This window comes from Aotus nancymaae, unplaced genomic scaffold (assembly GCF_030222135.1).
Source record: "Aotus nancymaae isolate 86718 unplaced genomic scaffold, 86718_ANA_hifiasm-v0.15.2.pri h1tg000076l, whole genome shotgun sequence".
NCBI classification, from domain to species: Eukaryota; Metazoa; Chordata; class Mammalia; order Primates; family Aotidae; genus Aotus; species Aotus nancymaae.
The window spans coordinates 2,841,890-2,866,434 of record NW_026988491.1 but is presented as its reverse complement, the minus strand read 5'-3'; the positions used below and the strand labels follow the sequence as shown (position 1 = coordinate 2,866,434).

Here is a 24,545-nt window from a genome sequence, read left to right as displayed (position 1 = left end):
AACAACCTGCTTCCCCTGGGGTCCCTGTGGGAAGCTGCCCACAGCAGTCACTCAGAGGGCTCTGCTGTGCAGGAGACCCTGCCAGGCCAAGACTTGTAGAGTGGAAACCACACTCTGGGCCTATTCCCTTACACAGAAAGTAGAGGTGAGCCCTGTGGTTTCCATTAGTGCCCTCGCCATACAAGTCCTGTGCTACATGCTTCTGGCAGTCAGAAGGGGCTTTGGGCCCCACAGAACCTACCACAGGGCTTGTGGGAACCCGGCCCCTTTCCTGTCTGTGCAGGTCTTCCCAGTGTGCTTACAGGCATGGAATTTTGAAAAAGGTCTTTGTTTAGTTTTGTTGATAGGTAATATAAGTCACAACTTTGTTCTGGATGAAACCATTTTTAGTGATGCTCTCCTGTTACCTTTAAAAATAGGTCATTCTCAGGCTGGGTGTGGTGGCTCACGCCTGTACTCCCAGCACTTTGGGAGGTTGAGGTGGGTGGATAGCCTGAGGTCAGGTGTTTGAGACCAGCCTGACCAACATGGTAAAACCCCATCTCTACTAAAAATACAAAAATTAGCTGGGTGTGGTGGCGGGCGTCTGTAATCCCAGCTACTCGGGAGGCTGAGAATCGCTTGAACCCCGGAGGCGGAGGTTGCAGTGAGAGCCCAGATAACGCCACTGCACTCCCACCTGGGCAACAAGAGCGAAACTCTCGTCTCAAAAACAAAAAACAACAAATCAGCTCATTCTCTTAGAAAACGCTTTTCCTACATGATTTAGTTCAGGTTGGTCCTGAAGTTGCCCATGAGCTTGAGGAACCTGCTCCCCCAAGCTCTTTTGGAGGAGTGTGTGGAAAGGAACAGATGGGATGCAGTGCTCCTTGGCCCAGCTGGTCTTTCCCAGCCGAACTGAGTTTGCTGGTTTAGAACTGGAGTAGTCTCTTCTGCCTCCCCATGGCCCCAGGGAGGAGAGGAACGCACCCTCTCCTCCTAAAGGAGAGGCATGTTCCCTCCTAAAGGCCCAGAGATAGACATAGATGAATTTCAGAGAAAATAAGGCAGGTTTCCCCACTGCACTTCCCATTCGACTCCTTTCTGCAAAACAGCAGGCCCCACTTACCTGAACAGCTAAACAATATTGATTCTTAAAAGGAAGGGGACAGGCTGGGTGTGGTGGCTCACACCTGTAATCCCAGCACTTCGGGAGGCCGAGGCGGGCTGATCACGAGGTCAAGAGATCGAGACCATCCTGGCCAACATGGTGAAACCCCATCTCGACTAAAATACAAAAATTATCTGGGTGTGGTGGTGCGCGCCTGTAGTCCCAGCTACTTAGTAGGCTGAGGCAGGAGAATTACTTGAATGCAGGAGGCGGAGGTTGCAGTGAGCCAAGATCATGCCACTGCACTCCAGGCTGGTGACAGGGTAAGACTGTCTCAAAAAAAAGGAAGTGGACAAAAGGGTGCCACATCACCGCCCAGGAGTCAGATGCTGTAGCCCAGCCTGTGAGCCGCTTCCCTGCCTGCCAGGCCCTGCTCTTTCTGCTGGGTTAACCGTGAGGCATAAGTGAGCCCTTGAAGCCGGGGTGGGGCTGGGGGTCTCCAGCCACCCTGCTGAAGTGCCCTCCCGTGCTCTCCACAGGGTTCATGCTCATCGGGAGTGACGTTAAGCTGAACAGCCCCTCATCACTCATTGGCCAGGCCCTCACAGAGATCCTGCAGCACCCGGAGCATGCGCGGGATGCCCTACGAGTGCTGCTGCACCTGGTAAGAGGGCCGGGCTGCACAAGAAGGGGAAGGCAGGGTTTCCTTACATTGGGATGTGAGCAGATGGAGAGGACATCGTGACTGGGGCCATGTCCAGGATGTCCCTGGGTTGAGCCTGCTTGGGAGACCCTCGTCCCAGCAAAGCATAAAGTGGGCAGCATCCCCAGGGTGCTTCTGTGGACGTCCCCTGGATGAGCCCACTGGCCTGAGTAGTGGGCACAGTGTGTAGTGCCATACGGGTTGGCTTAGCAGTACTCGCCGGGACCCTGGGGGAAGGACAGCCAACGACAGTGACCCACACCCTAAGTTGCTTCTAGGCCATGTGGCTTTGGGCAAGTCACTTTGTCTCTCTGAGCCTCAGTGTTCTCATCTGGAAGAAGGATAAAAATTTAACATTTCAAGGTTATTGTGAGGATTTAAGAAAATGTGAGCACTTGGTGCACAGTAGAGTCTGAAGTGGAGAGATACTATTTTACCATCAGATGACGCTAGTCTGCCCCTAATGAGTCCCAAGTCTGATCATGCCCTTGACCAGCCTGCCCCAACATCTGTGGAGCCCAGGCAAGGGCACAAATGGAGGGCCCCCGTCTACATGTGTAAAAGTCATCAGGTGAGTCAAACAGTGACGTAAAACTTGTTTCATCCTCCTACCTCAGTAACATCCTGGACAGTCATTTCAAATCATTTAGAGTGCTGTGCCAGAAAGACCAGCCTTGGCCCACCCCATCTCTTCCTGGCCCAGTGCCAGCCTTGGGCCCACACAGCGTGGGTGGACAACTATGCCACAGACCCCAGGGCCTCCTTGCAGCCTGGTTACTGCACAGCCTGGCTCTGTCCATGGTTAAGATGGAGGACCCGGGGCAGCATCCATGCAGGCCTGGGAGCGAGCATGTCTTCTGGGCTGTGCAGACTTCTTGCCCATGGGTTGGGCCTGAACAGGAGGGCCCTTAGACCCCTGGCACCTGGGCCTGGGCATGGTAGCTCTGCATGCACTCCTGAGGATAGCGTCAAACACATTTCTTAAGTTTGGGTCTCCTCAGGCCTGAAAGCCATCAATATGTGAACACTGTGCCCAGCAAGCCCCAGCGCTCAGGCCAGGTTCAAGGCGGCCCACACCCAGCGTGTTGGGAAGCCCTCTCCACTGTTTCCTGTATCTGGAAACTGCATGAAGCCTTTCAGTTCTCAGGTCCCTGTCACCTCCAAAGTCCCTGCATTCTTGCCACCACTGCACACTGCTTTTTTGGGGTAATGGAACTGCCCTCTCTACCCATTAGGCAGCCACCTCCCAGGCCAGGCCTCTCAGTTGCCCCCACATGGCCTTGAGGCACCTCAGGCACATTGAAGGGTTTTCGCTTCCTTGGCACTGTCTCAAGTTCCCCAGTCCCTACCTTCTAACTCCTCCTGGATACTCCTGACCCACTGTGCAGTGTGTCTTGGAGGCCCCCCTGCTCGAGGGACAGCCAGGGTGGATTGTCTGTCCTCCCAGGCAGGCTCGTTTTTCCTGGCTGGGACGCTGAGCCCCAGCATCCCAGTTTACCCACTTAAAAAAAAAAGTCTCAAGTGACGTCTTGGACCACTCATGCCCCTCCAGTGAGAGCACATGTGCCTCACAGGGCATTCAACATCCTAGAGTGGACAGGGGTTTCCACCAGAGAGAGGCCTGCCCAGGGAGGCCTGACGAAAGCTGTTTGCACTGTATTTTGGTGTGGTTCTTTTGGGGGGCAGAGTTGGGGTCTCGCTATGTTGCTCAGGCTGGTCTTGAACTCCTGGGCTCAAGTGATCTGCCAGTCTTGGGTTCCCAAAGTGCCGGGATTACAGGCATGAGCCTCTGCACCTCTCAGCTGCCCCCACGTAACCTTGAGGCCCTGCACTGCTGTTGAAACACTCATGTAATTCATGCAGCAGTGACTTGGGTGACTTCAGCGTAGAAGTGCTAGGCACCTGTTCAGGCCCTGGATGACAGGAGGGCACTTCCCAGTGGAGGGAGGTACAGGCTCCAGAGGCCAGTGTGGCGGGACCAAGGCTGAGTGGGAGGAACAGGGAAGAAGAGCATTGCCAGCCAAGACCCCATGATGGGGCTGGGCTGTGGCAGTGAGGGAGGGTTCTGAAGGGCCTGAGGGTTTATCCTAGTGGGCAGGAGCCATTACATGGTTTGAGGCAGGCCCCTGGCCTGTGTGTTGAGACACTGCTTTACTGTCTGTGGAGTGTGTGTGGAAGGGGTGGTTTAGGGGAGGGACAGAATCCTTCTGTTGTACCAGCCCTCGAGGGCTCTGATTGTAAAGTCCTTCCCTTCCGTGCCCTCCCTTGCAAGATACCTGGCCAGTGCCCCAGTGTCATATCCTCAGGCCTGGCCACGTGGGCTAAGTGGGGTTGCAGCAGTCAGCCTTGCTTCACTCCTGGGGCTCTGTGTACCCTCAAAGCCACATGGGCAGAAACCAGGACTGGCCCAGGTCTCTGACTCACCCCCAACTACCCGCTAGGTGGAGAAGTCCCTGCAGCGCATCCAGAATGGGCAGCGCAACGCCATGTACACGTCCCAGCAGAGCGTGGAGAACAAAGTGGGCGGCATCCCTGGCTGGCAGGCCCTCCTCACTGCTGTGGGTTTCCGGCTGGACCCCCCGGCCAGCGGCCTGCCAGCGGCTGTCTTCTTCCCAACCTCTGACCCAGGCGACCGGCTCCAGCAGTGCAGCAGCACCATCCAGTCCCTGCTGGGTGAGCTACGGGCGCAGGGCTGGGGCGGCAGGCCTAACAGCAGGTGGAACAGTTGGTGACCCTGGGCCCTGCATTCATGAGGATGCTGGATCTCAGCTAGGAGCAGGAGGGTGTCCTGAGAAATGGCAGGGTGCCCCAGACACAAGCTTCTCCACACCTGGAGGAAACAAGGGCCATTTACCTGCTGTTTCCATCTGTGATGGCAGGCATTTGTGCCCAGCTGGTGCTGCCTCTTCCCGGGATGATGGGAGGTCGTGCTGGCAGACACTAGCCACTTTTGCCATTGTCATCTGCAGCTGTGGTGATGAAGCTGTGTGGCCAACCCCCGGGTGAAGCTAGGTGCTTGACTTGGTGTGGTGCTGCCTGGGTCCTGGGAGTGTGGCCATGCCTAGGACTCACCCCACTTCCACCCACCTTCCTGGGAGACCACGCTGTCCAAGTCATACACAGACACACATGTCCAGCTGTGCTGAGCTTCTGAAAAATGCCACCAATGCAGAAGATTTAGGGTTCTTTCCCCTGGGAAGGTGGCAGTCTGTGGGTGCAGAGGCCCTTCTAACTTCTTCCCTTTTTTCTTGGTTTAGGTCTGCCCAATCCTGCCCTCCAGGCCCTTTGCAAACTCATCACTGCCTCAGAGACGGGCGAGCAGCTCATCAGCCGGGTAAGTCAAGCCTGGAGGGCTGAGGCAGGGCCTGAGCCCCATGCTGGTTTGGAAAGGCAGAGCAACTTGGCTTAAATAGGAACTTGTAAGTTAATGTAGTCTGCCTTTGTGATTCGAAAGAGAACAGCCCTCCCTGACAAGTGCTGTTTACCTGCTGTTTTCATCTATGATGGCAAAGCATCCATGCCAGCAGCACTGCCCCTTACTGGGATGACGGCAGGTTGTGCTGGCAGACACTGGCCGCTATTGGCATTGTCATGGGCATCTGTGGCCCTGATGAAGTTGGGCAGCCAACCCCATGGTAAGCTGGGTGCCTGACACAGAGGGGCAGGCTTGCATAGTGTTCTCACTGGGTGCTGAGCCCAGAGCATCAAGAGCCTTCAGAGGATGCTTCTGGGGCCCCTGTCACCTGTGGTCTCAGGGCATTTCCTGAAATCTCCATTCAGTGGTCTCCTGAACCTTGTCCTCCTCACCACCTTTTCGGCAGATTGACAAGTGTTACAGCCACTCTCCCCCAGCTACCAGGTGTGGGCCAGCCCGCCAAGACGGGTGCAGGTGCTCCCATACTTTAATCAAAGGTCTTACCATGCCTGAAACAAGACAGTCACCGAGGCGAAGCAGGGAACTCTAATGCAAGATACTGCTTAGCAGATGTGCTTCCTTTCAGGAAAATAGAGATCTAGTTCAGGAGTTTGGGGGGTTCCGATTCTTAGCATCATGTGGGTACTCTGCAGCTTGGCCTCAGAGCTTCTCAGTACCTATGCTGTACCACTCCACTCTGGCCAGTGAGAGTCTGGGCCAAGCTCCAGGGGGACAACTGTGGGAGCACTTCTGGAGGTTGGAGCAGCCCTTGAAGAGCACAGAGCTGCTTTTCTGGCCATATTGGAGTGTCACAATTTGAAAAAGTAATATACATTGTTATTAGAGATATTTGCCAGCAAATTTCACTTAAGCAGAAATATTTCTATAAAGAAATAAAGCCACTCCATCCAGTATTAGCCTCTGAAACTCTGAGTGCTGCCTGGAGCTTCCTTTCCCCTGGGGCTGTTTCCACCTGGATTTGGAACTTAGAACCAACAAACAGTGACCTGTCCCTTTGGCTGAGTCCCTGCTCATTTTGTATTAAGTATGTTATGCCTGCTTGTTGAACAGCATCAGGAAGATACTTCCAGAACATTGCATATTAAAGCATCCTGAACCCAGGCGCTCTAGAGGCCTGTGTTCTACAGAATCTGAAAGCCAGAATTGTATTCCATTTGCAGGGCTATGCTGAGAGGCCAAAAGAGCCAGTTGCTTAATTTCTTGCTTTTGATGGGAGCACAGGGGCTTTCTGCCTGATATGCTGTCGGGCCCTAGGGACGTGTCCCGCAGCTGGCCCCAGTGGTGGCGGCTGGTGGACCTTTCCTGGGTCACTCGGGAACCAGGGACTTTGGTTTCTTGAGCCGGCTACAAATGCCCGCTGCGCTCTTTCCCTCCTGAGCCTCTACTGGCTGGGGAGGGAGGCCTGGCTGACGCTGCCCCTGAGCCCCTGGACCCGCACGCGGCTGGCCTGGGTGTGGCTGTCCGTTCTCCTGTGTGTCCCCTGCTGACTCTTGCTCCTCTCCCCTTCCCAGTCAGAGCCGCAGGCCTGGTGTGGCGCTTCCTAAACAGTGATCAGCTCGTGTTGCATAACAGCCTGTGCTTGAGTCTAAACTCTCTTCTTTCTCTCTCTTTTTCTTTCTTTTTCTTATAATCTGCTGGCCGAAGGCTGTTAAAAATATGGTTGGAATGGTGAGTACTACTTTAAGTAGCAACTGTCGTCAGGTGAGCCCCTCCACCCGCCCACCCCCGAGTCTCCCTGGGCAGTCTCTGAGCTCGGGGTGCACGTGCTGTCTAACGGAGCCACGCAGGCTGTGGCGCTCCAGGCTGGCGCCCACTGCCACTGGCTCCGGCGGCCTGTTCCCTCCTTTGCTCTGGCTCCCCTCTTCCTGCTCCACCCTTCTTGTGTCTTTGATTTGACCCCTTAAGGTCCACCAGAACAGCAGGGGCAGAACCAACCAGCTCTAAGTGAGTGACACTCTGTGAACCCAGACACAGACCCCTGAGGAGAAGTCACAGACCCCGAGATCTGAAAGGAAATGGACACTTGAGTGGGCCACGTGGGTTAGTCCTTGAGCTCCGAGGCTCTAAGATGTATCCAGGTTCCTCTTCGCCATCCACCTCAAGGTTCTAAAGATGACTTAAGAGGGAGGTGGCTGGTCCCCTAACTCATCCCTTCGAATCTCCACGGCCTCTTCTCTGAGGCTCTCCCACACCTGGGGGAAGACATGAGGCTGGAGGTAGAACCAGGCCTGGGCCCCGGCCCCAGCAGGCCACACAGCCTCTTGCTCCACTGCCCCATGAGCTTCCCACAGAGAGGACAGTAGGTATGACGGCACCTAAAAAGGAATTTCAAATGCTACACACATGTGAGAGGGTCATTAGCAATGCCAGTGACAGGTGACATGAGAATAATGGGTCGAGTCCTGAGGCGGGGTGGCGGGGAAGGAGACACAGGGTGCTCACGTTGTCCTCCCTTCCTCAGCTCCACCAGGTGCTGGTTCAGCTCCAGGCTGGCGAGAAGGAGCAGGACTTGGCATCAGCTGCCATTCAGGTCTCCATCAGCGTCCAGCTGTGGCGGCTCCCGGGATGCCACGAGTTCCTGGCAGCTCTAGGTAGGCCGAGCATCCTTGACTTCATGCGTTCTTTATTTCAGCTTTTTAAATCTGTTTTTCCTGCTGATTTCTTCCAGGCAAAGTATCTCAGTGTCTTCTGAAATATTATTTTAAAATAGTTAACGCAGGCTGGGTACAGTGGCTCAGGCCTGTAATCCTAGCGCTTTGGGAGGCTGAGTGGGGAGGATCACTTGAAGCCAGGAATTTGAGTCCAGCCTGGGCAACATAGGGAGACCCCATCTCTACAACAATTAAAAAAAATTAGCTGGGCATGGTGGTACATGCCTGTAGTCCCAGCTCCTCAGGAGGACTCAGGCAGGAGGATCTCTTGAGCCTGGGAGTTTGAAACTGCAGTGAGCTCCACTGTCTAGCCTAGGTGACAGAATGAGACTTTTTTTTCCTTCTAAAAAAAAAAAGTTAACTCAGATTCTAGTGGGTTAGCAGGATTCCCAAATGGGACAAATGGCTTTGTGCCATTTCCCCTGCACTGTGATTTCATTTCTCTCATTTGTGCCTATTACCTTAATATGAATCTGCTAGACTCTAATATTATGGGAGGTCAAGTGTGATTAGGAGCTAAAGAAAACCAAAGTAGAGTCGTAAGATGATAATAGGTTCAGTATTGTCCTCTGTCAGTGGGTGCTCAAAACTGGCAGGAAAACAGTACTATTAAAACCACCTCTGATTGACCGTGGGCACCTAGGACTGCACACAGCAGGGGCCTCAGTCAGTGCAGGACACTTGATTTCCCTTTCCTTTACCATTTATAACATGCAGACGTGGCTCCTGACATACTGTTATGTACCTCTAATAGTGCATCTGTTGATGATAGAACACAAGAGGCTGTGAGCTGCTCCTCTCCTGCCCCATTCAGGGGCCCAGTGACTGGCTCGGGAACCATTCACTCCACAGCTTTCTTTGGAATACCTGTTATGTGCCAGGCGATGTTCCAGGCACTGGAGATGCAGCAGCGAGCAAAAGACTAAATTCCTACCGTCCTAGAGTTTGCACTTAGTGGGAGAACACAATCAAACCAATACAGTGTCTAAGGGATGCCTTAGGAAGCGAGTGAGAACCTTGGCAGGCAGAAGCCAATGGGTGGGGGCAGGGGCCAGGGCAGGCCCACAGAGACTGGGGTGTTTGCGGGATAAAGTGCCAGGCGGAGCGAACAGTCACGAAGGGGGCCGGGGGTCGGGGGCAGAGGGCAAGGCAGATCTGTGGGCTCGGAGGCCAGGGAAGGCCTTTGGATTTTAAACTGAGAGAAGTGGACAGCCTTGAGAAGATGACACTGTCTGACCTTACTGTTACATGGACAAACTGTCAAGACATGGCCGGACAGAGAATCCTTAAAAATGCTTCTTCCCGCTCAGGGCCCCACTGTCTGTCTGACCTGTTTTGTACACCTCAACTCAAGGTCAGCTCCATGTTTTCAAACACATCATTTATTGTGAAGGTAAAGCAGGGAGCTACAGGGCCTCACTGGGTTCTGAATCCCTCTGGATTAGAAGCTTGGCATCCTTTACAGGTTGCATTACTTTATTTTTTATTTTTTTCTAACCTTTTTTGTAGAGATGGGGTTTCACCATGTTGCCCAGGCTGATCTTGAACTCCAAGCAACCCTCTCATGCATCCTCCCAAAGTGCTGGGATTCAGGCGTGAGCCACCACTCCTGGCCTACATGCTTTTCTTCTGTGGGTTTAAAGCATAATTTTCCTGATGTAAACATAGTAAATTTCTATGTAGTCAGCAGCAGATGGAGGCTAGACTGAGAAGGGCCAGCTTCCCACCCGGGATGCTTCTCTTATCACTTCTGTGAGAAGCTGAAGGGCAAGTCTTGGGGGCATTGCCACAGTGAGTCAGCAAGACGCAGCTACAACCTTGCCTTTTTTTTTTTTTTTTTTGGAGACAGAGTCTTGCTCTATTATCCAGGCTGGGGTGCTGGAGTACAGTGGCATGGCGCAATCTCAGCTCACTGCAATCTCTGCTTCCTGGACTCAAGTGATCCTCCCACCTCAGCCTCCCAAATAGCTGGGACTTCAGACATACACCACCCACGCCCAACTAATATTTGTTCTTTTTGTAGACACAGGGGTTTGCCATGTTACCCAGGCTAGTCTCCATCTCCTGAGCTCAAGTAATCTGCTTGCCTAGGCCTGCCAAAGTGCTGGGATTACAAGTGTGAGCCACTGTGACTAGCCAAGACCTTATTTTATAAAGGAAAAGCTCTCTTCTTCATGGGGCCTGAGCCTCCCTTGGGTGTGAGGGTGGTGGAGCCAGCCTTCCTCCTCTGCACACTCCCTGCTTTTGAGGTCCTTTGCCAGATATATCAACGATAGTACAGAAGGAAAACCAAAAAATCTTTCTTAACACGGGCTGTCTTTGGTGTTAGGATTATGGGGGACTGTAGTTGATGTTTCAGTTATTCTCTGTATTTTCCAAGTGCTGTTGATACTCAAGGGGTGAGTTGGTGTGCATGCGTAAAGCTGGGAGAGGAGAACGGTGTCTGGCAGGCCTGTCATGTGGAGAGAGGTGGCTGGCTCACTCCTAGGGCTCTAAGGCTCCAAGAGTTGCCCCTTTCCAGTCCTCAGCAGTAAGCATACACCTTCACAACCCAGCATGGGCTGCTAGAGATTTCAGTCATTGTGGTAAAAGTAGAGGTTTCTAACGGAAACTTTACATTGATACTATTAATTATTTGTTTTTAATGTGGAGTTCTCTGAGCCTGAGCAAGTCTTCCTGTTGCTTTCAGAGACTATTTACTTTCAAATTCAGAGAGGAAAATGTCCCATAACAACCAGAATGTTCCTCTACTGAACCTAAATTCCTAAGGGAATGATAGTCTCCGAATCCCCAAATACAAGTGGGGAAGGGTTTCTCCTTTGGTGCACTGTTGCTGAGTCATGACATGCACAGCATGCTGACAACAGCATTGTGTACTATGGCCGGGTTACTTTAACACTGTGAGGTCAGAGGAAAGGGTATGCTATCGTAGGCACCCAGCACTTTGCAGTGTTTCAAAGGGAGCTCAGGGATGAGGGATGCTGAGTGAAGATTTTCCATGCTGAAGACTCTCCAGGCCCTAAATTCTTGCTTTATGGTCCCCGTCAGTATTAGTCTGTTCTCACAGTGCTATAAAGATACCACACGAGACTGGGTAATTTATAAAGAAATAAAATTCAATTGATTCACAGTTCTACATTGCTGGGAGGCCTCAGGAAACTTACAATCATGGCAGAAGGCGAAGGAGAAGCAGGCATCTTCTTCACAAGGTGGCAGGAGAGCGAGCACAGGGAAAATGCCAGACACTTATCAAACAACCAGGTCTCATGAGAACACCCTCACTATCACGAGAACGATCCAGTCACCTCCCACCAGGTCCCTCCCTCATACCCAGGGATTACAGTTTGAGAGAAGATTTGGGTGGGGACACAGAGCCCAGCCATACCCCATCTGCGGCCATAGCATCTGCACTTGGCTTCTCCCTAGAGTGACGTACTTGCTGGTGTCCCTGTGTCTCCTAATGTGTTAAAGTGCTATGCCTACAGCTTGTTAGCCAGCCTCTTGCTCAAGAAGCTCCAGACCCTGTGTTGTACTGCTCTGAGTCTCACTAGAGTTTTCTACTTACAATCAGGGAGCAGCACCTCTGGGCTTCAGCAGAGGCAGAGAAGTCCCTGCAGATTCTCCATTGTCAGAGAGTGCTCATTTCAAAGCCCACGGGGGCAGACACTGAACATGCATGAAGGCATTGTCTTTGCCCTTGAGAAACTTCATGTTACCATGTACCAGCTTTAAATATTGCTCTCAATGCTGAATGGAGTGGCCAGTTTTTGTCCTGGACAGCCTTTACATAGACTGTACTTCTGTGAAAACATGGAAAAATCATGTGAGTGACCCTCACTCAGTTTGGTCCATAGTGCTCAGTGAAGGGACAGAAGAGAGCCAGGCAGTGACAGCCATACCCATGCCAATCGGGGGCTGCGTGGAGTGGATGTTCTGGGTGGGGCAGCCCGACCCCCACTGTCTGTCTACCACAGAACTGACCTCTATGCAGACAGGGGAAGCCCCAGGCCCAGATGCTTCCTGAGGGCCTTGCAGGCATTCCGTGAAGTTGTACAAGGAGCCCTATAGCACTCATGTTCAAGATCTGGAATCTTCTTCCCGAAGGAAGTAGATGCTTATATGCTTTGTTCCTCTAGGTTTTGATCTCTGTGAAGTTGGTCAGGAGGAAGTAATCCTGAAAACCGGAAAGCAAGCCAATCGACGGACCGTGCACTTTGCGCTACAGTCCCTGCTGTCTCTGTTTGGTAAGAGCCCGCCATGTTCTCCCTGGGGGCCGACACCAGCACATACATTTTGGGAAGCGGAAGAAAAGTGAATCAGCATTTTTGTGTGTATGTTAGGGAACAGTTAGGGACTGTTCAGGAGCGGTAAACAAAACTCCCTGCTCTCATGGAACCTAGAGTGTACATGGTGCTGGCAAATGCTCAAGCAGAGCACGGGACTGGAAAGTGAGAGGGTGGTGGCGGAGCAGATGGGAACGCGCTCACAGGTGTGCCTGTCCTCTGGGGCCGCAAGGCCTGATGGGAGCAGACACCCAGGTCATGTGGGCCTGGGAGGAGATTTTCAGGCCCTGAGGACACACCCGGCCCGACTGATGTTCTTAAGGGCTGAGCTGGCTACAGTGGGAAGAGCGAAATGCTGGCTTGGAAGGCGGTTATGGTTTGCAGGCAGAACCGACAGGGGCTGCTGAAGGTCATGAAAGAACGGGTCAGAGTGGTATCCTGTTTTTTGGAAGAACTGCCAAAATGGTCACGCTCTGCTGAGGTCAGGGCAATGGCAGGAGGAATGGGCTTGAGTTCCATCAGGGAGACCTTCGGTTTGGGGTATCCATTAGACACCCATGCAGGCTGCTGCTATGTGAGTCTGGAGTTCAGGGAGAGGTCAGCATGAAGACAGAAACGTGCACGGCATCACCCGGGGTGTATGCGGGGTGGAGGGGAGAGGATGGTGTCCTTCGGGCATTCCAGGCTTCAGAGTGATGAGAAGGGCGCTGTGGAGGAGGGGGCGGTGAGGGCAGGGTGTGTCCTACTGCAGAACTGAGCAGTGGACTCTGGATTTGGCAGTGTGGATCTCATTGGTGACCTTTCTAAGAATGATAGGGACAAAAACCTGAGTGGAGTAGGTTGAGAGGGTAGGGGAGAGGTAGTGTGGAGAGCGAGTGTAGATGATGCCAAAGGGACTCGTGGGAGGGAGCTGGAAAGGAGGGCAGGAGATGCCACAGACTGCTCACAGGTCCCAGGAGCACGGAGGAAGGAGCCCTGCTCAGAGGAAGGCGGATACAGGGTCCCACTGCTCACCCTGACCCTGCATGCGACAGGGAGCAGAGTGGACATGACATGGGCCGTGGTGGTGGCGGTCCAGGGTGGGTGTGGCTGGGAGCTCTCCTAGAGTGATTTTTGTACCTATGTTAGATTTACTTTTTCTAACAGGACCATATTTTTGAGGATTGTAAGATTAATTCAAGTAGTGTATATGAGTTGTTCTTGTATAATTCTTTGCTAGCTTCTATGCCTATAAGGATGTTGTAATTTTGAGAGAAAAATCAAAATGATACAGAATTCTAACTGCCCTTTGGGCCCTTGTGTTTTGTGCTTAGATTCCACTGAGCTACCCAAGCGCCTCAGCCTCGACAGCTCCTCCTCCCTGGAGTCTCTGGCTTCTGCTCAGTCTGTTTCCAATGCCCTACCCTTGGGCTACCAGCAGCCCCCGTTCTCTCCCACTGGTGCAGACAACATTGCCTCAGACGCCATCTCTGTGTACAGTCTGAGCTCCATTGCCTCCTCAATGAGCTTTGTCTCCAAACCCGAGGGTGGATCAGAGGGTGGAGGCCTGGGAAGGCAGGACCATGACCGGTCCAAGAACGCTTACCTGCAGAGATCCACCCTGCCTCGGAGCCAGCTGCCTCCCCAGACCCACCCTGCAGGCAACAAAGATGATGAAGAATATGAAGGATTTTCCATCATCAGTAATGAGCCCTTGGCAACCTACCAAGAAAACCAAAAGACACGCTTTTCACCAGACCACAAACAACCCCGAGCTGGGGCAGCCGGAGGTGTGAGAGTCTCCATGAGCTCCAAAGGGAGTATCAGCACTCCAAATTCTCCAGTGAAAATGACTCTGATTCCCAGCCCCAACTCACCCTTCCAAAAGGTGGGAAAACTAGCAAGTTCAGATACAGGAGAATCAGACCAGTCTAGCACAGAAACGGACAGTACCGTGAAATCCCAAGAAGAAAGCAACCCAAAACTTGATCCACAAGAGTTAGCCCAGAAAATTCTAGAGGAGACACAGAGTCATCTCATTGCAGTGGAGCGTCTTCAGAGGAGCGGCGGCCAGGTGAGCAAGAGTAATAACCCGGAAGACGGAGTTCAGGCGCCCAGCAGCGCCGCTGTCTTCAGAGCGTCAGAAACCAGCGCGTTCAGCAGGCCCGTCCTCTCCCATCAGAAGAGTCAGCCATCACCTGTCATGGTTAAACCAAAGCCCCCAGCCAGGAGCTCCTCCCTGCCCAAGGTGAGTTCCGGATATAGCAGTCCCACCACCTCGGAGACGTCCATCAAAGACAGCCCGAGCCAGCACAGTGGCCGGCCATCGCCGGGCTCCGACTCTCAGACGTCCCAGCTGGACCAGCCTCTCTTTAAACTGAAGTACCCCAGCTCTCCTTACAGCGCTCATATTTCCAAATCGCCAAGGAACATGTCGCCAAGCTCCGGCCACCAGTCTCCTGCCGGCAGTGCACCCTCCCCAGCTCTCTCCTACTCCTCAGCTGGATCCGCTCGCTCCAGTCCAGCAGACGCTCCCGACATAGACAAGCTAAAAATGGCAGCCATTGATGAAAAGGTGCAGGCTGTCCATAACCTGAAGATGTTCTGGCAGAGCACACCCCAGCACTCCACAGGGCCAGTGAAGACCCTCCGGGGGGCCCCTGGCACCATGACTTCCAAAAGAGATGTCCTCAGTCTGTTGAATTTGTCACCACGGCACAACAAGGAGGAGGGAGTGGATAAACTTGAACTGAAGGAGCTGTCCCTGCAGCAGCGTGATGGAGCTCCACTGAAAGTCCCTCCCAATGGACACTGGCGCACTGAGACCACCGCACTGGGCGAGCTGCCATTGCCTGCCGGCCCTCCCGCCATGGCCCCCACGCGCCCTTTGAGACTTCCTTCTGGAAATGGCTACAAGTTCCTGTCCCCAGGAAGATTTTTCCCTTCTTCCAAATGCTAAAGCATCTTTTATACCCACTGACTCTGAGCAGCCCGCAGACGGGGGCCTGGCGTTTGCTGCAGCCGTTCCCTGTCTGAGTGCAGCGCCCCCCGCCGCCAGCCACCAGCACCTTCACGAAGTTGTGCTCTCTGGGCAAGGGGCACTACCACGTCCAAAGGCTGCGACATGCACTGGTGACTTTTCTGGGCCTCTGGACCACATTCACCAAAAGCCAGGACTTCTGTGGGGCTGGTCCAGGAGGCTGGTGGAATTTCCTACACACTTCACCAAATGTTTGTTTACCTTCGAACTCCCTGCTTCTCATCTGTGATATGATTCTTCACCAGGATTTTGTACAAAAATGGTCATGGTTCTTGGGTGGGGAGAGGAAAGGGAGCACATATTTTGCTAAGAGGTATATATGCAGTACCTTTTATACACAGAAATAAGAGCTTTTTCTAAGGCTTTCAGGTGCTGGTTGGGGGTGGGAAGTTTTAAATTTCTCTAAGTTGAATTCTACAGGAAAGTGTTATATTAGCCAAAAACAGAATAATGGTTTTTAAAATGCCAATGATTTGTAATTAAATTGTAGCAATTTTGGTCTCATGATAGTGTAATATCTCAGCAACAATGCAATAATTCACATTGAAACAGCGCTTCCATTCTGAACTCTGCTCTATAAATGTCCGTTGGGTCCCGCTGTCAACCAAACGTGAATTTTCTTAAAAAAATTTATGTAACTCTTATCCAGGCATTTTAGAACTATGCAATTGTGATTTAAAATGCAACTTTGTGCTTTTAAAACATTATTGACCTTTTTTGTACATGGATAAACAACTTGGTTTTATTATCAATAGTACTTTGCATTTATAGCTATTATTTTTCAAAGCTCAAAAGTTTTTTAAAATGTCAAATTTTGAATAGTCATCAATAAGTAATTATCAAGTTTGGAAGGAAAGGTTGAAATGACTCAGTTTCCTTATAAGCAAAATAATAAAAAAAAAATCCATAGTTAACTAAGATTTAACCAGAATCCTGCCTTCCAGCTCCTGTTCCCTTTTATTAGCTGCTGAATTTTACTCTCTTTCCCAACTCCAGGTCCCTCAGATGTCTTCTGTCTAAATCCATTGCCAGGTCCCCACAACCCCAGCACCCGCCTCTGTGAGCTGCCCCCAGCCCCTCACCTTGGCCCTGGCCAGCCTCCTGCGCTCTTGCTGTCTGAGGGACCGGCCCCTCCCCCACAGCTGAAGCTGCTGGTCCATATCCTAAGTAGCAGGGCCTTTTGCTGGGATGTATGCCTGGATTACAGCCAACTGAGAGAGAGATGTACCTTAGAAAGTGAAGGTGGACTTTTCCTACAGCTCTGACAGTAACTTAGATTGTTGTCAGCTTGAGGCAAGACAAGGGAATCATCTAGTTAGGGGTAACCATTAATTTATTTTAATAAAGGAGATGCTGAAAGTCCTATTAGTACTGAGTTTAGCTCGAGAACTGAGATAAGGATCTTTGAGGTAATTCTAAAACTCAAATCCTACCCGCCTCACTGTGGGGTTCATCTCTAAGGTTGTCGGCCACCGGGCCTGGCAGGGGTGCTGACCTCAGGATCCCCAGGTGGGGGTTTTACCCTTGGGTGGGATCTCAGCTTCTGAGCTACACTGACAATTTCACCTGTTCCTCGGTGTACTTCTCTGAAAAGAAGAAAGGATAATATTTATCTAATCTGTGTTCTTCTCCTGAGCTCCATCCAAGGGGTTTTTAATTTAACCAACAGCCATGTTGACAAAAGCCAACAAAAATCATGTCACATTCTAGCCCTGATTCCAATGCTGAAAGCAAAGTACTTTATAAAGAAGCCAGCGATTATGCAGGTTTCTTTACATTAGTAGGGGAAAGAATGGTAATAAAAGTACCAGTGTAGCAAGTGAAGACCAAATTTATAGCACTGTGCATTAGGTAGCAAAATCAGGTTCCTAACAATGAAAAGTAAACCTCAAGTTTCTAAATCCATATGCAGATGGTTAGGCTGTCCCTCTCTTAGCAAATCTCTCACAGCCTCTTTCTTTCCCAAGTGCCAAGGATCCCTGGAGTAAAGCTCTGGGGTCTGTGCTCTCCTTCCGTGAGGGGAAGGGTACAGCCCTATTTGCCCCCCTCTAGCAAACACCCCCACCACCCTACCGCTGCCTGTGGTTATCGAGCCAGCTAGGAGGACTCATGGACCCTAACCTGGTTTTAGTCCCATGTACATTGTTATTTTAGGTTTCATATCGAAGAGCCAAATGGTTTATGTGATTTCATTCTGTCTTAGATGTAAGTTTCAAGGAGGAGAAAACAAACGTGATAAAATGATAGACCAGTCTAGAGATGACTAGAGTCACCATCACTTTATGTCACTGTCAGTCTTGGTGTTCCTTTATGAGTAAAATGGATGTAAAAATCATAAACTCAAAGTGAATGTTTCAGGCTACACTGAAAAAAGTATGCACTTAGAATGAAGGGAAACTGTATAATTCACCAAGATTTCTTCATATAGATCAGCAACTATGACCCACAGGCTAACTCAAGTCAGTGGTCTGGTTTTTCATAGCCATGAGCTAAGTTACCTTTTTAAAGGGTTAATAAGTACTTAGATAATATTCTTGATTTTGCCTTTGGCCCACACAGCATAAAACATTTAATACCTGGCCTTTTTTTTTCTGAGATGGAGTCTCACTCTGTCACCCAGGCTGGAGTGCAATGGTGTGATCTTGGCTCACTGCAACCTCTGCCTCCTGGGTTCAAGCGATTCTCCTGCCTCAGCTTCCCCAGTAGCTGTGATTACAGGCACCCACTAACATGCCCAGCTAATTTTTGTATTTTTAGTAGAGATGGGGTTTCACCATATTGGCCAGACTGGTCTCGATCTCCTGACCTCAGATGATCTGCCCGTCTCAGCCTCCCAAAGTGCTGAGATTACAGGCATGAGCCATTGCACCCAGCCAATACCTGACCTTTTAAGAAGTCTGCTGACTCCTGGTATAGATGACAGAAAATGGATTAGCATTTTTTTTTCTCCGGTCTAGGAGGAGCAAGTCAGGTAGTGGATAGACTGACTGGCATCCGGGGAGCCCGGGGTATGTGAGGGCCACGTGGATGGAAGCTAATGCCTCCTGCATAGCCCTTGGCTCTTTGTCCCATTTGGGAGGAGTCCATGGATGTGGGTAATATTTATAACAATGTTTTGCTTGCCATTTGTAGAAAACATTGCATATATTTCCTTTTAGCTCAGGAAACTGGCATGTCCCACCCTCTGCTACTCCATCAGATGTAAATACGACAATAAGCAGTACAACTCCCCTCTCTTAGAAAACTCAGCAGGACCACAGAGCAAGGGAGTCAAAGCTTTCTTAATTCTCTCCAGTAAATGACTCAGCTAATCTGATGATTTCTTAATTAAGTCAAAATACCAAGAGAAAATTTGCTACTAAAACTCACATTTTGATCCACACTGATGTGCAGCACAAAATGAAAAATAGTTTTCACCTCCATCCCATTGTTTAAAAATTCACGGTCCACACTGAGACTTGCTGGGTTTTAGCTGGAGATGAACGTGCCACCCACACTGTCCTGATCCTGCCGTCTCCATCCCAGTGACTCTCCAGTACGTAGTCATTGCAGCAAGTCCCTGGCCCCTGTTGATCCCGCCACCTCCCAGCCACACACACTTGCAGACCCACAAGAAGAACTGTAGCCTTGATCGTTTCAGTTCAGGCTGGAAAAACGCCATGCAATAATCTGGTTTGCTTTCAGCAAGCAGGCAACAAGTGGAAACTGTCTAATTGTCCTCACCTGTTCTGCTGTTCTATCTAAAATGAGTGTACCTGTGGTTTGTGAACTGGGTCCTTGTTTGTGCCAGATCCTTCAAAGTTGTTCCCTATCAGGACACCCATGGCCCCTCCCCTCCTCAGACACCTTCCCCACTGGCATTCACGTTCCTTATATGCAGTGTTAGCCATCTTTGGCCTACGTGGACTTTTTTTGTAATTTACAGTTTCCAGACGACATTAAACTTTTTATATTATGAAATTTACCATGTAAAAAGAACTTCATATTTTTATTGAGATTGCTAAGGCACTTGGCCTTCCTCCTTTGTGATTTCAGTGTCTATTAAAGCATGAGTTCCCTCGGTTTTAACTGCTGTATCTGGATCACTTTTTATATACTTTCCACGCTGTCTGGGTTTCTTTGCAGTACACGGAGTGGCCGTGTGTCATTACTGAGCACGTATCTCTGTAGTTTATCCCCATCTCTACTCCGTAGCCTCACATCCACCAGGCAGAGAACACAACTGGGCACGGCAGAGCTGTCCCACATGTGTCTGGTCTGGGGGCACTGTTGGTGGGGGGTGATTTAGACGCTACTCATGACTGGAGGGCCAGAAAGTTCTGCAGTTGAATACATATTTAGACAGACAAAAACAGAGTTGATCACCACCAGCTCCCTACATCATCTAAAGAAACTTCCAAGGAAGTAGTTCAGAAAGAAGGAAGACACTTCTATATGCAAAAATGGCAAAAGTGTGAGAAGCATGAAGGAATAGTGAAGAACTGGGTAAATGCGAATACATCAACACAAATCTTGCCTTTGTAAAAACAGTAATGTCTCATTTGCATAACAGTAAAAAATACTAGCCAAATGTAAAACAAAGGAGTTAAAGTGCTATAAGTTTGTGAAAAAATTGGAGATTATTTTTAGAGTAAGTTACATATGTGCAGTCACACACACAGAAATGGAAGTAGAGCGTTATATTTCCAAACTAGTTAGTAGACGAGAAACAGATTAACTCTGGAAAACCCTGGTTGATGGAATAGAAAAAGGAAGGAACAACAAAAACCATCTAAAAGGACAAATATATGATGAAATAATTTAATTGTACATTTTCAAATAACTAAAAGTATAATTGGATTGTTTGTAACACAAAGGATAAATGCACGAGGGGATGATACCCCATTCTAATAATGATGTCATTATTATGCATTGCATGCCTGTATCAAAACATCTCACATACCCCATAAATATATACATCTATGTTCCTACAAAAATTAAAAAATAAGACAAAAGAAAAATATCAGTAATCATTATAAATGTTAGTGAACTAAACAATTAAGCAGCAGACTGACAGATGATGGCAATAAGCCACATGCTCTTTAAAAACCTATATGCAGCTGGGCGCAGTGGCTCAGCCTGTAATCCCAGCACTTTGGGAGGGCCAAGGCAGGTGGGTCATGAGGTCAGGAGTTCGAGACCAGCCTGGCCAATATGGTGAAACCCTGTCTCTACTAAAAATACAAAAATTAGCTGGGCGTGGTGGCAGGCACCTGTAGTCCCAGCTACTCGGGAGGCTGAGGTAGGAGAATTGCTTCAACTTGGGAGGCGGAGGTTGCAGTGAGCCCAGATTGCGCCACTGAACTCCAGCCTGTGTGACAGAGCGAGACTCCAACTCAAAAAAAAAAAAAAAAAAAAAGAAGCTATATATGCTCTTTGAAAAGAAAACTACCAAAGCATAAGGGCCCCAAATAGCTGATAGTAAAAGGATTGGCAAACTAGCTATTAAAATAAGAGGCACTAGTAAAAACAAAGATCCACTTCCTAATGATAAACTTAGCAGAAAGCAAAATTCTAAATTTGTATGCAGCTAACTATATAGTCTCAAAATTCATGAAGAAAATTGGTAGAACTACAAGTTTGAAAAAACATTATCATAATGGGAGGTTTTAAGCCACTACTCTCAGTAATTGATAGACCAAGCAGATGAACAGTTAGAAAGCATATGGTAGGTTTATACAATTCTGTGAACAGGCTTCTAAAATGCCATTAAGGAGACCCTGGTCTCTGATAGTGAAACCACGGTCTTCACTTGCACACATGGAATATTTCATGAAAACAGAACTTGCAAAGTCCACATAGCCAGTCTCGGCAAATACAAAGAATTCCTACCACATAATCAGACAGAGCACAGTACAATTAAAAGTCAGGCATCAATAACAAGAAGATAACTAAAAAGCAGCCAATCACTTAGAGGTTTTTAAATGGACCACATAGCATATGAACCATGGAATAACTCAGAATGAGAAAATACACCTATCAAAACAGTGGATGCCTCCAGACCTACCTTGGGAGTTTCTGAGGTTTTCTTAAGGACAGTGGTGTTTCTTATTTTTTCTATACAAGCCTAGAATTTGCACAGTGCACTAAAAACATGATCACTTTCACCCAGTAAAATAAAATTACAATTAGTTTTATTTCTGCTTACATGCTATTTTCAGGAAATGTATACATTATATGTATAAAGAATACAATGAACTTATAATTCCATAAAACTAGTGGAATACAACATATTAAAGAAAAATGTTTAGCCTTAGAAGTTTTATTCCAGGGTGATATTTAAATGACGTAACTGCAAGAACCCCCAGGGAGGAAGGAGGACACTGGTGCCAGGCAGCCAGCGCAGTGACACTGGAGTGCTGAGGTGTGTTAGGAAAGAGCACGACTACTTACTGAGCTAGGTGACCAACTCAAGAAGTTAGAAAAAGAATAAAATACCCAGAGAGAAAAGAAAAGAGGGAATAAGAAAGGTCAGAAATAAAAGAAGACAATACTGAAGGTTAAGAAGGGCAAAGTTTGCCAAAAAGACAGATACACTGATTTCTGGGAATGGTAATCGTGTGTGTGCATGTGTGTGTGTGAGTCCAGAGAGAGAGACAGAGGGAAAGAGAAGGAAAATGGGCTATAACTAAAGATGCAGCAGAGATCAAAGAATAAGAAAACACTAAGAACAGTTTTATGCCAATATATGTGAAAGTACAAACAACACCTTCCATGGTCCAGGCACATACACGCAGTGGGGGGATCTAGGAATGCTGGGAATGAGGGCTCTCAAAGGCCAGGGAGCAGTACCATCGTGCGGCAGGGAAGGCTGTGGAATTAGTGTCAGGAGCGGTAGGTATGTGGGCGGCTTCAACGGCAATGCACTGTGACACACAACTCTACCTGTTTATACATCTGAACTACTTCATCATAAATTTAAGAACCAGTGAAAAGTATCATTAGCAATTATACAGTAATAAATTAGATTACACAAACTTTTAGACAAAGACATTAAAAGTTTTGAAAAAAGATAAAGTGCCAAAATGGATCTAAGAAGGAAAAGAAACTGACACTGAAATGGTAATCACAACTCTCTGCCCTTACCCAACTCTCCAAAAAGTAACAGGCCAGGTGGTTTACATGTATTTCACCAAACTTTTTTTTTTTTTTCAGCTAATCTCTCTCTTCAAAATAAACTGTTTAGAAAGTATAAAATGATGTCCAAATCAGTTCATGATGCTATCCTTAATTCTGAAACCAATAAAGAGTATAGGAAAACAATAGGACCATTCCAGGTATGAACCCAGACATAAAGATCCTAAAGAAAATATTGGCCATTAAATCTCTGCATCTTATTTTATTATTTATCTACTTAATTGAGATGGGGGTCTCACTATGTTGCTGAGGCTGACCTCAAACTCCTGGGCTCAAGCAATCCTCTTGCCTCAGCCTCCTAGATCAGTTGAGACTACAGGTGTGCACCACCACCCCAGCAAATCTCTGTATTTTGAAAACTAAGAAAACAACAAACTGGACCGGGCGCGGTGGCTCACACCTGTAATCTCAGAACTTTGGGAGGCAGAGGTGGGCGGATCACAAGGTCAGGAGTTCAAGACCAGCCTGGCCAACATGGGGAAACCCGTCTCTACTAAAAATACAAAAAAATAGCTGGGCACGGTGGCATGAGCCTGTAATCCCAGCTACTCAGGAGGCTGAGGCAGGAGAATTGTTTGAACTGGGACCTGGGAGGCGGAGGTTGCAGTGAGCTGAGATCACGCCACTGCGCTCCAGGCTGGGCTACAGAGTGAGACTCTGTCTCAAAAAATAAAAAATAAAGCAAAGAAAACACAGGCCGAAAAGTAGATCTATCTATGTGTTAGTTACTTGGGAGTGTTAGTCTTTGCTAATGTACACACAACTGGTATTCCTAAGGGACCAGAGCTCTGGCCCTAAAGGGATACCTATAAACACATTCATATGTGGAAGACCAATAAGCATTAAATTATGGAGAACATTATGACTCTGAGAACTGGGGTGGATGAGTTCTATGGTTTACACTGTAATTATACAAGGAGCAAAATCTATTATCTTCCCATTATAAGAAAATAAAATATGAATGTTAATGTAAAGGGAATTCCCAGTGGTTCTACCATTTGTTAGGAAACTATAAAACTGGCATAAGAACTATACCCTGCTATTGCTGTTAAAGTTGACTTCTACTTTAGTATAGTACAATAATCTACAGACTACATCTAAGTATGAAAGGTTAATGAAGCATAATGCAAGGATTTATGAGCACAATAGTGTGGGCCCCCATACCTTGGGAAATCCAATTTATGTTCCCTGTTACTGCTAAGGAATTTGCATATTCTGTTGGAGAATACACATTTTGTTGGACGCTTCCTTTGAAGGAGAGAATGGCCCTTAATGAAGGTTTGACTATGTGCTTTGGAATCTCAGTTAACAGCTAATACAAAAGATGGTTACAAGTGGGACTGCTCTTAGCTATTACAGCTACTTTTAGGATTCGAATGCTTGATTTATAGTCACTTTGTTGTGTTGCTTTTAACCTCAGATGTTGTGGACAGGGGCCACAGCTTGGTACCTTCCTCGATTTAAAGCCTTTCTTTAACTTTCCCAATGAGCATGCATGCTTACAGCCTCTAATACTCCTAAATAATGGCAAACAGCAGGGAACTGACAGGCTAATGCTGCATCCACTCCAGCAAATGAGGCCAAACATCTGGAGCCAAACACATTAAAGGGACACGTTGGCATTAAGGAAACATCTTGCTTTTCAAATGAATTTCATCCAGTCTCAAGATATTTATTAAATTTGTAGCAATTATGGATTTGGGCTTCAGGGAATGATAATATTCTTAAGTATATAGTGTCAACATATTTACTTAAAATAAAAAGTTTTTAAACTTTAAATCCCAGGAGCAGAACTCAAGGTCTATGCTTTAAGTTAATTAAGACAGGTAAAGGGATCTGCCTGGCAGCTTTTGCCAACAGTCTAACTGTTTTCTTCCTACACAGATCTTCTTGAAGTATAGTCATTTTCATTCTAAACCAAAAAATGCAGAAGTAAAATAAAATACGTGGTAAAATGAAAAAGGCAGTTCTTATCTATCATTTCAAAAGTCATCCATTCCACAAATATTTGCTGAGCATTTATAAGTAGAATGCAGAAAGTTAAAACAGGTGTTAGAAAGTCCATAAAACAGGCCCAGCACAGTGGCTCACACCTTAATCCCAGCACTTTGGGAGGCCAAAACAGGCAAATTGCTTGAGCTCAGGAGTTCAAAACCAGCCTGGGCAACATGGTGAAAGCTTGTATCT

At 48.5% G+C, this 24,545-nt stretch overlaps 1 protein-coding gene and 1 long non-coding RNA gene across 4 annotated transcripts in view; one reads left to right on the top strand and one right to left on the bottom strand.

The window, feature by feature from the left end:
- TTC28 (tetratricopeptide repeat domain 28) overlaps positions 1–15,936 on the top strand; it is a 655,746-nt gene extending 639,810 nt beyond the window's left edge. For 2 of the 3 annotated variants that reach the window (XM_021666146.2, XM_012464921.2), the window contains exons 16-22: positions 1,630–1,754; positions 4,235–4,466; positions 5,051–5,127; positions 6,874–6,897; positions 7,691–7,820; positions 12,017–12,124; positions 13,477–15,936. In XM_021666146.2, the coding sequence (XP_021521821.2) occupies positions 1,630–1,754; positions 4,235–4,466; positions 5,051–5,127; positions 6,874–6,897; positions 7,691–7,820; positions 12,017–12,124; positions 13,477–15,101 (2,321 nt within the window). In that variant the 3' untranslated portion in view covers positions 15,102–15,936. The remainder of the gene's footprint in view (positions 1–1,629; positions 1,755–4,234; positions 4,467–5,050; positions 5,128–6,873; positions 6,898–7,690; positions 7,821–12,016; positions 12,125–13,476) is intronic. The other variant, XM_021666147.2, reaches the window with a different exon arrangement.
- The window catches only part of LOC105725783 (uncharacterized), an 88,890-nt gene that overhangs the window by 2,202 nt on the left and 62,143 nt on the right, over positions 1–24,545 (bottom strand). The gene's annotated exons all lie outside the window — the stretch shown is intronic.